The sequence below is a fragment of the Aquarana catesbeiana genome, linkage group LG11 (genome assembly GCF_042186555.1).
Source record: "Aquarana catesbeiana isolate 2022-GZ linkage group LG11, ASM4218655v1, whole genome shotgun sequence".
NCBI lineage: Eukaryota > Metazoa > Chordata > Amphibia > Anura > Ranidae > Aquarana > Aquarana catesbeiana.
The window spans coordinates 206,192,120-206,208,265 of NC_133334.1; the positions used below are offsets into that span (position 1 = coordinate 206,192,120).

General features: G+C 45.0%; 1 protein-coding gene and 1 pseudogene across 6 annotated transcripts in view; both read left to right on the forward strand.

The window, feature by feature from the left end:
- The window catches only part of LOC141112390 (transmembrane protein 272-like), a 130,760-nt gene extending 117,316 nt beyond the window's left edge, over positions 1–13,444 (forward strand). For 4 of the 6 annotated variants that reach the window (XR_012236593.1, XM_073605190.1, XM_073605189.1 and 1 more), the window contains one exon: positions 10,586–10,898. Coding sequence is in view for 3 of the 6 variants with exons in the window: in XM_073605190.1 (XP_073461291.1) it covers positions 10,586–10,653 (68 nt within the window). In the remaining 3 variants the exon portion in view is untranslated. Of the gene's footprint in view, positions 1–10,585; positions 10,899–13,131 lie in introns of those variants that run through there. The other 2 variants (XR_012236592.1, XR_012236591.1) reach the window with 1 other exon arrangement.
- On the forward strand, positions 179–273 carry LOC141113082 (U6 spliceosomal RNA; annotated as a pseudogene).
- Positions 13,445–16,146: the final 2,702 nt, after the last annotated feature.

A 16,146-nucleotide genomic window follows, 5' to 3' on the forward strand; every position in this document is an offset into this window, starting at 1 on the left:
CGGTAGGATCGGCCACCTACGAGAGCGCTATGAGCCCTAATACCATCGACTGGGAGGGACCCCTAACAATATTAATAATATGTAACATGTACTGTATGCAATTTTCTGTAGTAAGGGTTAAATTACGCCTTTACAGCCAGCGGCTCTATGGCACTTCAGGAGAGGAAAAAAAAAAAAAGTCCTCGCTTCGGCAGGACATATACTAAAATTGGAACGAAACAGAGAAGATTAGCATGGCCCCTGCACAAAAAAAATAAAAAATTACGCCTTTCCAGTAGGCGTTTTTCTGCTTGGACCACCCACCGGGCTGAGGGTGAAAGAGGGAGGGGCCTTAGGCATTTTGCTGATTGATTGAAGGTGCATATGAAGTGTGTATATATATATATATATATATATATATATATATATATATATATATATATATATATGGGGACTGCTTAAGGAGGGTCCACTGCTGAGCTCTGAGGAAGAAGGGATGTTCCCTTTGAAATGCATCAGAAGGCAGTGATACTTGAGAGTTCCTCTGTAACCTTTGGAGAGCTCCATTCATCCTAGACTGAATGCTGTTATTTGATGACTATTCATATTGCAAGAATCTCTACTATTGTTTGCAAGTAGTTTTCTTTTTATTGTTTTTAATAAATACACATCCAAAGGATAATGCACAAGGCTGGTGCGCTCCTTTTTCTTTTATATCTTTGACAGTTGGACTTCTTCCCACCAACTTCCTCCTGACTCTCTCCAGTGAGCCTCCTCCTGAACCAGCTCAATCCCTGAACAAAATCTCTGTGGTAGCCCCCTCAGCTAAGCATAGCTGGGACCCAGTGTTAATTTTGGCAGTAAATTTCGATTCAGTTCTAGTCTTATGCCCTGTACACAGGGTCGGATTTTCCGACGGAAAAAGTGCGATTGGATTGTGTTGTCGGAAATTCCGATCGTGTGTGGGCTCCATCGGACTTTTTCCGTCTGAATTTCCGACACACAAAGCTTGAGAGCAGGCTATAAAATTTTCCGACAACAAAATCCGATCGGTTAAATTCCAATACAAATCCAACGCACAAAGTGCCACGCATGCTCAGAATAAATTAAGAGACGAAAGCTATTGGCTACTGCCCCGTTTATAGTCCCAACATACGTGTTTTACGTCACCGTGTTCAGAACGATCGGATTTTCCGACAACTTTGTGCGACCATGTGTATGCAAGACAAGTTTGAGCCAACATCCGTTGGAAAAAATCCATGGATTTTGTTGTCGGAATGTCCGATCAATGTCCGATCGTGTGTACAGGGCATTAGTCTTAGGACTAAAATGGCATTTTAGTTTTAGTCCCATTTTAGTCTTCTTGAAAATGTTTTAGTTTTAGTTGTATTTAGTCGACTAAATCTCCAGGACATTTTAGTCGACTGAAAGGTCCTACGTTTTAGTCGACTAAAACTTATTTTAGTCGTCTAAAATTGAATGGGTGTAAATAAATTGTAATGCATTAGTGAACATTTCTCTACAATTTCCAAACTCATTATATACTGCTGGAGTGAAAAATCTCATATGTTATTATTTATGGTATTGAGGTATGAACATGCACTACAGACCAGTGTTATATTCTAAGTCAAATTTCGATTTAGTTTTAGTCTGAGTCTTTTGACTAAAATTGGATTTTAGTTTTAGTCCCATTTTAGTCTTTTGACTAAAATGCCATTTTAGTTTTAGTCGATTTTAGTCATCTCAATTGTTTTAGTTGTATTTTAGTCGACTAAAATAGTTTTCATTTAGTCAACTAAAATGTTTTAGTCATTTTAGTCGAGGAAATTAACACTGCTGGGACCTCAGTGTCTTTACTCTGGTTTCTCTAGCGTCCATGCCACAGGAGATGAGCATCTGCACAGGGGTCTCCTCCTGCAGTACTGGACCCAGGAATACTGCACCTTGCTGCATAGGCCTCAGACTACTTATGGGCCTTCCCTCCACTTTATGGGCACACCTCCCCAGGGATTGGTTGACATCCCATAAATATTCAGGCTACCTGTCCTGCTCTCCCTCCAGCTATGCTTCTAGAAGCCTCTAGATCAATGTTTCTCAACTCCAGTCCTCAAGTACCCCAACAGGTCATGTTTTCAGGATTTCCCTCAGATGAAATGGCTGTGGTAATTACTAAGGCAGTGAAACTGATCAAATCACCTGTGCAAAATAATGGTGAGCCTGAAAACATGACCTGTTGGGGGTACTTGAGAACTGGAACTGGAGTTGAGAAACATTGCTCTAGATGACAGGGGAAGTAACAGAACAGCAAGCAACCTGTGATAGCTTGAAAAGCCCTGAGCAATCAATCCCTGCTCCACTGTTTACGGAGGAGCCAAACTAAATCTTCCCAGTAGCCAATTCTAAACTAGAAGGGTGCTACATATATACACTATATTGCTAAAAGTATTGTGACACCTGCCTTTACACGCACATGATCTTTAATGGCATCCTAGTCTTAGTCTGTAGGGTTCAATATTGCGTTGGCCCACCCTTTGCAGCTATAACAGCCTTAACTCTTCTGGGAAGGCTGTCCACAAGGTTTAAGAGTGTGTCTATGGGAATGTTTGACCATTCTTCAAGAAGCGCATTTGTGAGATCAGGCACTAATGTTGGACGAGAAGGCCTGGCTTGCAGTCTCCGCTCTAAGGCCCCTTTCACACAGACGGATAGAATTGTGCTTTTAGCTGTGTTTTCTACCGCAGCTAAATGCACACAATGCTTTCCTATGGCCCCATTCACACACTGCGTTTAGCTGCGTTTTCATTACATGCGGTTTGGTGTGGATAGAAAAAATAAAATTGACTGTGTCCAGGAGCGATTTAGCGCAGCTATCCGCACATAACCGCAGGTAATCGCAGTGCACTGTGTCAGCTGTGGATAGCAGCGCCGAGCTGGCTCGCTCATCGGGAAAGGAAAAATGTTTTTTCCTTTCCCAATGAGTAGGGATGAGCTTCAAGTTCGAGTCAAACTCATGTTCGACTCGAACATCAGCTGTTCGCCAGTTCGCCAAACAGCGAACAATTTGGGGTGTTTGCGGCGGAACACCCTTTAAAAATCTATGGGAGAAATAAAAAGTGCTAATTTTAAAGGCTTATATGCATGGTATTGTCATAAAAAGTGTTTGGGGACCTGGGTCCTGCCCCAGGGGACATGGATCAATGCAAAAAAAAAGTTTTAAAAACGGCAGTTTTTTCGGGAGCAGTGATTTTAATAATGCTTAAAGTGAAACAATAAAAGTGTAATATTCCTTTAAATTTCATACCTGGGGGGTGTCTATAGTATGCCTGTAAAGGGGCGCATGTTTTCCGTGTTTAGAACAGTCTGACAGCAAAATGACATTTTAAAGGAAAAAAAGTCATTTAAAACTACTCGCGGCTATTAATGAATTGCCGGTCCGACAATGCACATAAAAGTTTATTGATAAAAACGGCATCGGAATTCCCCACAGAGGATCCCCGAACCAAAATTAAAAAAAAAAAATGGCGTGGGGGGTCCCCCTAAATTCTATACCAGGCCCTTCAGGTCTGGTATGGATATTAAGGGGAACCCTGGCCAAAATTTAAAAAAAAAAAAAAATGTCATGGGGTCCCCCTCAAAATCTATACCAGACCCTTCAGGTCTGGTATGGATTTTAACCACTTGACAACTGGGCACTTAAACCCCCTTCCTAACCAGACCAATTTTCAGCTTTTGGTGCTCTCACATTTTGAATGACAATTACTCAGTCATGCAACACTGTATCTATATGAAATTTTTGTCCTTTTTTTCACACAAATGGAGCTTTCTTTTGGTGGTATTTAATCACCGCTGGGTTTTTTATTTTTTGCGCCGTAAAAGAAAAAAGACCGAAAAATCTGTAAAAAAATACATTTTTCTTAATTTTTGTTATAATATTTTGCAAATTAGTAAGTTTTCTTCATATATTTTGGCCAAAATTTATACCGCTACATATCTTTGGTAAAATTAACCCAAATCGGTGGATATTATTTGGTCTTTGTGAAAGTTATAGAGTCCAAAAGCTATGGTGCGAATATCTGAAAATGGATCACACCTGAATTACTGACGGCCTATCTAATTTCTTGAGACCCTAACATTCCAGAAAAGTAGAAATACCCCCCAAATGACCCCTTTTTGGAAAGAAGACATTCCAAGGTATTTAGAAAGATGCATGGTGAGTTTTTTGAAGTTGTCATTTTTTCCCACAATTCTTTGCAAAATCAAGGTTTTTTTTTTTACTTTTTTTTTTCCCACAAAATTGTCATATTAGCAGGTTATTTCTCACACACCGCATATGCATACCACAAATTACACCCCAAAACACATTCTACTATTACTCCCGAGTACGGCGATACCACATGTGTGAGACTTTTACACAGCGTGGCCACATACAGAGACCCAACATGCAGGGGAGCACCTTCAGGCGTTCTGGAGCACCCAGGCCAATTCTGACATTTCTCTCCTACATGTAAAAATCATCATTTATTAGCTAGAAAATTACATAGAACCCCAAAACATTATATATGTTTTTTTAGCAAAGTCCCTAGAGAATACAATGGCGGTCGTTGCAACTTTTTATCTCGCACGGTATTTGAGCAGCAATTTTTTTAACGCGTTTTTTTTGGAAAAAAAACTGTTTTGTGCTTTACAAAAACCAAAACAGTAAAGTTAGCCTAATGTTTTTGCATAATGTGAAAGATGAAGTTACGCCGAGTAAATAGATACCCAACATGTCACCTTTCAAAATTGCACGCGCTTGTGGAATGGCGCCAAACTTTGCTACTCAAAAATCCCCATAGGCGACGCTTTAAAATTTTTTACTGGTTACATGTTTTGAGTTACAGAGGAGGTCTAGGTCCAAAATTATTGCTCTCACTCTACCAATTGCACCGATACCTCACATGTGTGGTTTGAACACCGTTTTCATATGTGGGCGGGACTTACGTATGCGTTCGCTTCTGCATGCGAGCACACAGGGACAGGGGCGCTTTAAAAATTTTTTTTTTTTTTTTATTGTTCATTTTACTTTATTTATTTTAGTTTGATGCTTTTTTCCAAAAAAAAAAATTTTTGACCACTTTTATTCCTATTACAAGGAATATAAACATCCTTGTAATAGGAATATGGCATGACAGGTCCTCTTTACAGTGAGATATGGGGTCAATAAGACCCCACATCTCACCTCTAGGCTGGGAAGCCTGAAATTAAAAAAAAAAAAAAAAAAAAATGATCCTGGCTTCGATCGTAGCGGTGAGTCGGTAGAAGCGCGGGAGGGGGGGACATCCCCTCTCGCCTCCCGTAAGAACAATCAAGCAGTGGAACAGCTGCTATGATCATTCTCATGGTGTAGGGAATCGCCGGCTGAAAAAGCTGATATCTGAATGATGCCTGTAGCTGCAACCATCATTCAGATATCCCCGCACAAAGTCAAGCATGTTGTATGACGGCCGGCGGGCGGGAAGTGGTTAAAACGCTTTTTTTTTTTTTAACACAAAGTTGTCCATTTATACAATATTTCTACCACATAACATGTACATTCCAAAAATGACACCCCAAAATAGATTCTCCTACTCCTCCTGAGTACGGCGATACCACATGTGTGAGACTTCCACAGCCTGGCCACATACAGAGGGCGAGTACAGCTGAGCATGGCTCAGCATGGCAGGGTATGGCGGGGTATGGCGGGGTATGGCGGGGTATGGCGGAGTATGGCGGGGTATGGCGGAGTATGGCAGGGTATTGCGGAGTATGGCGGGGGCATGGCAGATTATGGCGGGGGGCATTGCAGAGTATGGCGGGGGGCATTACAGAGTATGGCGGGGGGCATTGCAGAGTATGGCGGGGGGCATTGCAGAGTATTGTGGGGGAATTGCAGAGTATTGCACAGCATTGCAGAGTATTGTGGGGGCATTGCAGAGTATTGCACAGCATTGCAGAGTATTGTGGGGGCATTGCAGAGTATTGCACAGCATTGCAGAGTATTGTGGGGGCATTGCAGAGTATTGCACAGCATTGCAGAGTATTGTGGGGGCATTGCAGAGTATTGCACAGCATTGCAGAGTATTGTGGGGGTATTGCAGAGTATTGCACAGCATTGCAGAGTATTGTGGGGGTATTGCAGAGTATTGCACAGCATTGCAGAGTATTGTGGGGGTATTGCAGAGTATTGTGGGGGTATTGCAGAGTATTGCACAGCATTGCATAGTAGTGAGGGATGGCTGAGCATGGATGGATGGATGTCTCTGTGCAGCGCTGTGGGCACTACACATACAGCCCACAGCGCTGCAGACATCCATCCATCCCCCTCCCCGCTCACTGTGTACCGATCGGTACACAGGAGGGGAGGAGAGGAACCGGCGTCATCAGATGACGCCGGTCTGTTTACATGTGATCGCGCCGTCATTTGACGGCGCGATCACATGGTAAACGGCCGCGATCAGCGGCCATTTACCGGGATCCGTGATGCACCGGGTCCTCTGGACCCGGCGGTCACGGATGTGTTCGGGTGCGCGCCCCAGGGGGCGCGCGAGAGGGAAATTCTGGGAGGACGTCATAGTACGTCCTCCCAGAGTTATCCAACCGCCCTGCAGCCGTCATTCGGCTATGGGCCGGTTGGTAACTGGTTAAAGGGAACCCCGCGCCAAAATAAAAAAAAATGGTGTGGGGTCCCCCCAAAAATCCATACCAGACCCTTATCCGAGCACTCAACCTGGCAGGCCGCAAAAGTACAAGAGTACCCCTACCATTTCACAAAAAAGTGTCAAAAATGTTAAAAATGACAAGAGACAGTTTTTGATTTATTCCTTTATTCCTTTATTTAAATGCTTCTTCTTTCTTCTATCTTCTTTCTTCTATCTTTTATCTTCCTTCGGTTTCTTCCTCCATCTTCTTCTTCTTCTGGTTCTTCCTCCGGTGTTCTCGTCCGGCATCTTCCTCCGCGGTGTCTTCTTCCCGGGCCGCTCCGCATCCACCATGATGGGAGGCTCCCGCTGTGTAACGCTTCCGACGGTTCTTAAATAACGGAGGGCGGGGCCACCCAGTGACCCCGCCCCCTCTGACGCACGGTGAGTTGACATCACAGGGAATGCCACAGGGAAGTCCCCGTCAACTCCCCGTGCATCAGAGGGGGCGGGGTCACCGGGTGGCCCCGCCCTCCGTTATTTAAGAACCGTCAGAAGACGAGAAGCGTCACACAGCGGGAGCTTCCCATCATGGTGGATGCGGAGCGGCCTGAGAAGAAGAAAGGAAGAAGATGCCGCGGAGGAAGATGCCAGGGGAGAACACCGGAGGAAGAACCAGAAGAACCAGAAGAAGAAGATGGAGGAAGAAACCGAAGGAAGATAGAAGATAGAGGAAAGAAGATAGAATATAGAAGAAAGAAGAAGCATTTAAATAAATAAATTGGGCGGCACAGTGGTGCAGTGGATAGCACTTTCGCCTAGCAGTAAGAAGGGTCGCTGGTTCGAATCCCACCCACGACACTACCTGCCTGGAGTTTGCATGTTCTCCCTGTGCCTGCGTGGGTTTCCTCCGGGTGCTCCGGTTTCCTCCCACACTCCAAAGACATGCTGGTAGGTTAATTGGATCCTGTCTAAATTGTCCCTAGTATGTATGAATGTGAGTTACGGACCGTAGATTGTAAGCTCCTTGAGGGTAGGGACTGATGTGAATGTACAATGTATATGTAAAGCGCTGTGTAAATTGACGGCGCTATATAAGTACCTGAAATAAATAAAAAATAAATAAATAAATAAAGGAATTGTCAAAAACTGTCTCTTGTCATTTTTAACATTTTTGACACTTTTATTGTGAAATGGTAGGGGTACTTTTGTACCCCCTTACCATTTCACAAGGGGGGGCGGGATCTGGGGGTCTAATGTTGAGGGCATGTGGCCTGGTACGGTTCAGGGGGGGGCGCTCTCTCGTTCCCCCCTCTTTTCCTGCGGCCGCCATTTTTAAAAAAAATTTTGTCCGGGGTTCCCCTTAATATCCATACCAGACCTGAAGGGCCTGGTATGGAATTTAGGGGGACCCCCCCACGCCATTTTTTTTTAAAATTTTGGTTCGGGGTTCCCCTGTGGGGAATTCCCATGCCGTTTTTATCAATGAACTTTTATGTGTATTGTCGGACCGGCAATTCATTAATAGCCGCGAGTAGTTTTAAATGACTTTTTTCCTTTGAAATGTCATTTTGCTGTCAGACTGTTCTAAACACGGGAAATTTTATGCAGGGACTGTTTAAGCACGGGAAACACGCGCTTCTTTACAGGCATACTATAGACACCCCCCAGGTACGAAATTTAAAGGAATATTACACTTTTATTGTTTGACTTTAAGCATTATTAAAATCACTGCTCCTGAAAAAACGCCTGTTTTTAAAAATTTTTTTTGCATTGATCTATGTCCCCTGGGGCAGGGCCCAGGTCCCCAAACACTTTTTATGACAATAACTTGCATATAAACCTTTAAAATTAGCACTTTTGATTATTCATGTTCGTGTCCCATAGACTTTAACGGTGTTCGCGTGTTCAAACAATTTTTTTGCCTGTTCGCATGTTCTGGTGCGAACCGAACAGGGGGTGTTCGGCTCATCCCTACCAATGAGTGACAAGCACGGGAATTGGATCCCCGCCAATGCCAGGCACTGTTTGGTATGAATCTTGAGGGGGAACTCCACACCAAATTTTAATTAAAAAACCGTCATGGGTTCCCCTCCAAGAGCATACCAGGCCCTTCGGTCTGGTATGGATTTTAAGGGGCACCCCCTACTCCGAAAAAACGACGTGGGGCCCCTCAAAATCCATACCAGACCCTTATCTGAGCACGCAGCCCGGTCGGTCAGGAAAGGGGGTGGAGATGAGCGAGCGCCCCCCCTCCTGAACCATACCAGGCCGCACGCCCTCAACATGGGAGGGTTAGTGCTTTGGGGCAAGGGCCCCCCCACCCCAAAGCACCTCGTCCCCATGTTGATCAGGACAAGGGCCTCCTCCCAACAACCCTTGCCGTTGGTTGTCAGGGTCTGCGGGCGGGGGGCTTATCGGAATCCAGGAGCCCCCTTTAATAAGGGGGCCCCAGATCCCGGCCCCCCACCCTATGTGAATGAGTATGGGGTACATCGTACCCCTACCCATTCACCTGGGGAAAAAAGTGTCAATAAAAAAACACACTACACAGGTTTTAAAAGTAATTTATTAGGCAACTTCGGGGGTCTTCTTCCGACTTCAGGGGTCTTCTTCCGACTTCGGGGATCTCTCAGGCTTCTTCTCCCTCTCTCCAGTGTCGTCTACATGCTCTCTGGTTCTTCTCTGGTGCCTTCTTCCTTCTGCCGGGCTCCTCCGCTATCTTCTGCTCTTTTGCCGCTCTTTTGGTAGCAGAGAAGCCCGGTATTCTGAGACGTCTTCTTCCCTCTTCTCTTCCTGAGATGTTGACACTACGCTCACTCTCGCTGTAATGCTGTGAGCAAGGTCCGCAACCAATTATATAGGCATGGGGTGTGGCCACCGGGAGATGTCACCCGGTGACCCCGTCTCCTTATGACGTCACAGTCCCGGGGCTATATAGGATGTAGGGATCAAGCAGACTTTAGTAAACAAGCCAATAGTTGGTAACAAGTGGTAGCAGAGATACGAACAGCATCAGGGATAACAAGATCTAGATATTGGCTGAAGAGAGCACAATAATCTGGCAAACAGGAAGTGCAAAGGCATGGCTAAAATAGGAAGTTCAAGGGAGGAGCAAAGGATTCAAGGTTCAAGAGAAACAAGGTTCAAGGTAAGATCGTTCATGGAATTATCCAGGGAGCTGTCCAGCAAGAAGAGATATTGCCAGACACAGCAGAGGTCAAAGGTTCAGACCCGGTACGGGGACAATAATAAATGTTCACATTTGGGTTTAATACTGATTTAAATCTTCAGCAGAGGTTAGACCTCAAGTCTGCATCCAGTTCCACCTGTGTGTGTGGGACTACTGTTTTTCATATTCTTGTACATGGTGTTCACTAAGAAACACATCTAAAGGTTTTTTGAATTTATTTACACTCCCCTTTGACACCACTAACTGTGGAAGGGAGTTTTACATTCTTACTACTCTATAAGTAAAGATTACCATACTAATACACACGACTGGACTTTTCGACCGAACTGGTCCGACGGAACGAATCTGTCTGACAATTCGATCGTGTGTGGGCTTCATCTGACCTTTCCTGTAGAAAAATCTGTCAGACTTTAGAAATAGAACATGTTTACAATCTCTCCGACCGACTCGAGTCCGATGGAAAAATCCGTTCGTCTGTATGCTAGTCCGACGGACAAAAAAGGATGCAAGGGCAGCTATTGGCTACTGGCTATGAACTTCCTTATTCTAGTCCGGTCGTACGTCATCATGTTCGAAGCGATCGGACTTTGGTGTGTAGGCAAGTCCGTTTCGTTGGAACTCTGTCGGAACTCCATCGAAAAGTCCTTCGGTGTTCAGTCCGAAGAAAAGTCCGGTCGTGTGTACACGGCATTAGAGTAAAAAAAAGATTCCTGTATAATTCCACAGTTTTAAGTTATTCCATTGTTTTATATTTCAGTCAGCACATTCCACAGAAGCAGCTCATCTCATCTCAACTTAATCCAAAGGAAGGATCTCTGGCAATAGAACTGGTTTATGAACAGAACTGGTGGATTCACAGGGTGAAAATAAAACCCATGTATACACACATTTATGTTTCTTAAATTATAAACAGATGATAATATGCATCATATTGGTTACTTCTTAAAGCACTGTATAAAGTGTTAAAAAGGAAAGAACAATTCTAACATTTTGATTCATGTTTGAAAAAGTCTAGCTGATGGAATAAATTTTTGCTTTTGAATTTAAATAAATGTCTTGAGTATGTTTAAGATTTTCCAGCATTTTTTTGAAGGCAGTAACAATATGTGGGTGGGTGGGCAGTTTGCAGGTCTATGTCCCCTGGGGCAGGGCCCAGGTCCCCAAACACTTTTTATGACAATAACTTGCATATAAACCTTTAAAATTAGCACTTTTGATTATTCATGTTCGTGTCCCATAGACTTTAACGGTGTTCGCGTGTTCAAACAATTTTTTTGCCTGTTCGCATGTTCTGGTGCGAACCGAACAGGGGGTGTTCGGCTCATCCCTACCAATGAGTGACAAGCACGGGAATTGGATCCCCGCCAATGCCAGGCACTGTTTGGTATGAATCTTGAGGGGGAACTCCACACCAAATTTTAATTAAAAAACCGTCATGGGTTCCCCTCCAAGAGCATACCAGGCCCTTCGGTCTGGTATGGATTTTAAGGGGCACCCCCTACTCCGAAAAAACGACGTGGGGCCCCTCAAAATCCATACCAGACCCTTATCTGAGCACGCAGCCCGGTCGGTCAGGAAAGGGGGTGGAGATGAGCGAGCGCCCCCCCTCCTGAACCATACCAGGCCGCACGCCCTCAACATGGGAGGGTTAGTGCTTTGGGGCAAGGGCCCCCCCACCCCAAAGCACCTCGTCCCCATGTTGATCAGGACAAGGGCCTCCTCCCAACAACCCTTGCCGTTGGTTGTCAGGGTCTGCGGGCGGGGGGCTTATCGGAATCCAGGAGCCCCCTTTAATAAGGGGGCCCCAGATCCCGGCCCCCCACCCTATGTGAATGAGTATGGGGTACATCGTACCCCTACCCATTCACCTGGGGAAAAAAGTGTCAATAAAAAAACACACTACACAGGTTTTAAAAGTAATTTATTAGGCAACTTCGGGGGTCTTCTTCCGACTTCAGGGGTCTTCTTCCGACTTCGGGGATCTCTCAGGCTTCTTCTCCCTCTCTCCAGTGTCGTCTACATGCTCTCTGGTTCTTCTCTGGTGCCTTCTTCCTTCTGCCGGGCTCCTCCGCTATCTTCTGCTCTTTTGCCGCTCTTTTGGTAGCAGAGAAGCCCGGTATTCTGAGACGTCTTCTTCCCTCTTCTCTTCCTGAGATGTTGACACTACGCTCACTCTCGCTGTAATGCTGTGAGCAAGGTCCGCAACCAATTATATAGGCATGGGGTGTGGCCACCGGGAGATGTCACCCGGTGACCCCGTCTCCTTATGACGTCACAGTCCCGGGGCTATATAGGATGTAGGGATCAAGCAGACTTTAGTAAACAAGCCAATAGTTGGTAACAAGTGGTAGCAGAGATACGAACAGCATCAGGGATAACAAGATCTAGATATTGGCTGAAGAGAGCACAATAATCTGGCAAACAGGAAGTGCAAAGGCATGGCTAAAATAGGAAGTTCAAGGGAGGAGCAAAGGATTCAAGGTTCAAGAGAAACAAGGTTCAAGGTAAGATCGTTCATGGAATTATCCAGGGAGCTGTCCAGCAAGAAGAGATATTGCCAGACACAGCAGAGGTCAAAGGTTCAGACCCGGTACGGGGACAATAATAAATGTTCACATTTGGGTTTAATACTGATTTAAATCTTCAGCAGAGGTTAGACCTCAAGTCTGCATCCAGTTCCACCTGTGTGTGTGGGACTACTGTTTTTCATATTCTTGTACATGGTGTTCACTAAGAAACACATCTAAAGGTTTTTTGAATTTATTTACACTCCCCTTTGACACCACTAACTGTGGAAGGGAGTTTTACATTCTTACTACTCTATAAGTAAAGATTACCATACTAATACACACGACTGGACTTTTCGACCGAACTGGTCCGACGGAACGAATCTGTCTGACAATTCGATCGTGTGTGGGCTTCATCTGACCTTTCCTGTAGAAAAATCTGTCAGACTTTAGAAATAGAACATGTTTACAATCTCTCCGACCGACTCGAGTCCGATGGAAAAATCCGTTCGTCTGTATGCTAGTCCGACGGACAAAAAAGGATGCAAGGGCAGCTATTGGCTACTGGCTATGAACTTCCTTATTCTAGTCCGGTCGTACGTCATCATGTTCGAAGCGATCGGACTTTGGTGTGTAGGCAAGTCCGTTTCGTTGGAACTCTGTCGGAACTCCATCGAAAAGTCCTTCGGTGTTCAGTCCGAAGAAAAGTCCGGTCGTGTGTACACGGCATTAGAGTAAAAAAAAGATTCCTGTATAATTCCACAGTTTTAAGTTATTCCATTGTTTTATATTTCAGTCAGCACATTCCACAGAAGCAGCTCATCTCATCTCAACTTAATCCAAAGGAAGGATCTCTGGCAATAGAACTGGTTTATGAACAGAACTGGTGGATTCACAGGGTGAAAATAAAACCCATGTATACACACATTTATGTTTCTTAAATTATAAACAGATGATAATATGCATCATATTGGTTACTTCTTAAAGCACTGTATAAAGTGTTAAAAAGGAAAGAACAATTCTAACATTTTGATTCATGTTTGAAAAAGTCTAGCTGATGGAATAAATTTTTGCTTTTGAATTTAAATAAATGTCTTGAGTATGTTTAAGATTTTCCAGCATTTTTTTGAAGGCAGTAACAATATGTGGGTGGGTGGGCAGTTTGCAGGTCTAGCATTTACTAAACGTATCTGGTTACTAAAGGTTGTGGATTAGAAATGAACCTGAGTAAACATGCATGGGCCACAGGGCTGTCTTAATGAGCGGGCACCCCTGGCCACTGCCTAGGGGCCCCTGCACTTTACCTGTCCCCTTGTAAACCTGTACTGCTCCTTCCCAAGCTCCTTCGTGCTCAGGGGGTGAATAAATATATTTTTCTGGGCCCCAATCAGTTCAATATAGGGGCCCAGAAGGTGTGAGCTGAGGGACTATTTTTTCATTTTCGGGGCAGAGGTACACCATCTTGTGCCCAGCCGCATGCTCTAGAGTTCCTGGCTGCAGGGCTACTGTCATATTAGCAGGTTATTTCTCACACACCGCATATGCATACCACAAATTACACCCCAAAACACATTCTACTATTACTCCCGAGTACGGCGATACCACATGTGTGAGACTTTTACACAGCGTGGCCACATACAGAGACCCAACATGCAGGGGAGCACCTTCAGGCGTTCTGGAGCACCCAGGCCAATTCTGACATTTCTCTCCTACATGTAAAAATCATCATTTATTAGCTAGAAAATTACATAGAACCCCAAAACATTATATATGTTTTTTTAGCAAAGTCCCTAGAGAATACAATGGCGGTCGTTGCAACTTTTTATCTCGCACGGTATTTGAGCAGCAATTTTTTTAACGCGTTTTTTTTGGAAAAAAAACTGTTTTGTGCTTTACAAAAACCAAAACAGTAAAGTTAGCCTAATGTTTTTGCATAATGTGAAAGATGAAGTTACGCCGAGTAAATAGATACCCAACATGTCACCTTTCAAAATTGCACGCGCTTGTGGAATGGCGCCAAACTTTGCTACTCAAAAATCCCCATAGGCGACGCTTTAAAATTTTTTACTGGTTACATGTTTTGAGTTACAGAGGAGGTCTAGGTCCAAAATTATTGCTCTCACTCTACCAATCGCACCGATACCTCACATGTGTGGTTTGAACACCGTTTTCATATGTGGGCGGGACTTACGTATGCGTTCGCTTCTGCATGCGAGCACACAGGGACAGGGGCGCTTTAAAAATTTTTTTTTTTTTTTTATTGTTCATTTTACTTTATTTATTTTAGTTTGATGCTTTTTTCCAAAAAAAAAAATTTTTGACCACTTTTATTCCTATTACAAGGAATATAAACATCCTTGTAATAGGAATATGGCATGACAGGTCCTCTTTACAGTGAGATATGGGGTCAATAAGACCCCACATCTCACCTCTAGGCTGGGAAGCCTGAAATTAAAAAAAAAAAAAAAAAAAAATGATCCTGGCTTCGATCGTAGCGGTGAGTCGGTAGAAGCGCGGGAGGGGGGGACATCCCCTCTCGCCTCCCGTAAGAACAATCAAGCAGTGGAACAGCTGCTATGATCATTCTCATGGTGTAGGGAATCGCCGGCTGAAAAAGCTGATATCTAAATGATGCCTGTAGCTGCAACCATCATTCAGATATCCCCGCACAAAGTCAAGCATGTTGTATGACGGCCGGCGGGCGGGAAGTGGTTAAAACGCTTTTTTTTTTTTTAACACAAAGTTGTCCATTTATACAATATTTCTACCACATAACATGTACATTCCAAAAATGACACCCCAAAATAGATTCTCCTACTCCTCCTGAGTACGGCGATACCACATGTGTGAGACTTCCACAGCCTGGCCACATACAGAGGGCGAGTACAGCTGAGCATGGCTCAGCATGGCAGGGTATGGCGGGGTATGGCGGGGTATGGCGGGGTATGGCGGAGTATGGCGGGGTATGGCGGAGTATGGCAGGGTATTGCGGAGTATGGCGGGGGCATGGCAGATTATGGCGGGGGGCATTGCAGAGTATGGCGGGGGGCATTACAGAGTATGGCGGGGGGCATTGCAGAGTATGGCGGGGGGCATTGCAGAGTATTGTGGGGGAATTGCAGAGTATTGCACAGCATTGCAGAGTATTGTGGGGGCATTGCAGAGTATTGCACAGCATTGCAGAGTATTGTGGGGGCATTGCAGAGTATTGCACAGCATTGCAGAGTATTGTGGGGGCATTGCAGAGTATTGCACAGCATTGCAGAGTATTGTGGGGGCATTGCAGAGTATTGCACAGCATTGCAGAGTATTGTGGGGGCATTGCAGAGTATTGCACAGCATTGCAGAGTATTGTGGGGGTATTGCAGAGTATTGCACAGCATTGCAGAGTATTGTGGGGGTATTGCAGAGTATTGTGGGGGTATTGCAGAGTATTGCACAGCATTGCATAGTAGTGAGGGATGGCTGAGCATGGATGGATGGATGTCTCTGTGCAGCGCTGTGGGCACTACACATACAGCCCACAGCGCTGCAGACATCCATCCATCCCCCTCCCCGCTCACTGTGTACCGATCGGTACACAGGAGGGGAGGAGAGGAACCGGCGTCATCAGATGACGCCGGTCTGTTTACATGTGATCGCGCCGTCATTTGACGGCGCGATCACATGGTAAACGGCCGCGATCAGCGGCCATTTACCGGGATCCGTGATGCACCGGGTCCTCTGGACCCGGCGGTCACGGATGTGTTCGGGTGCGCGCCCCAGGGGGCGCGCGAGAGGGAAATTCTGGGAGGACGTCATAGTACGTCCT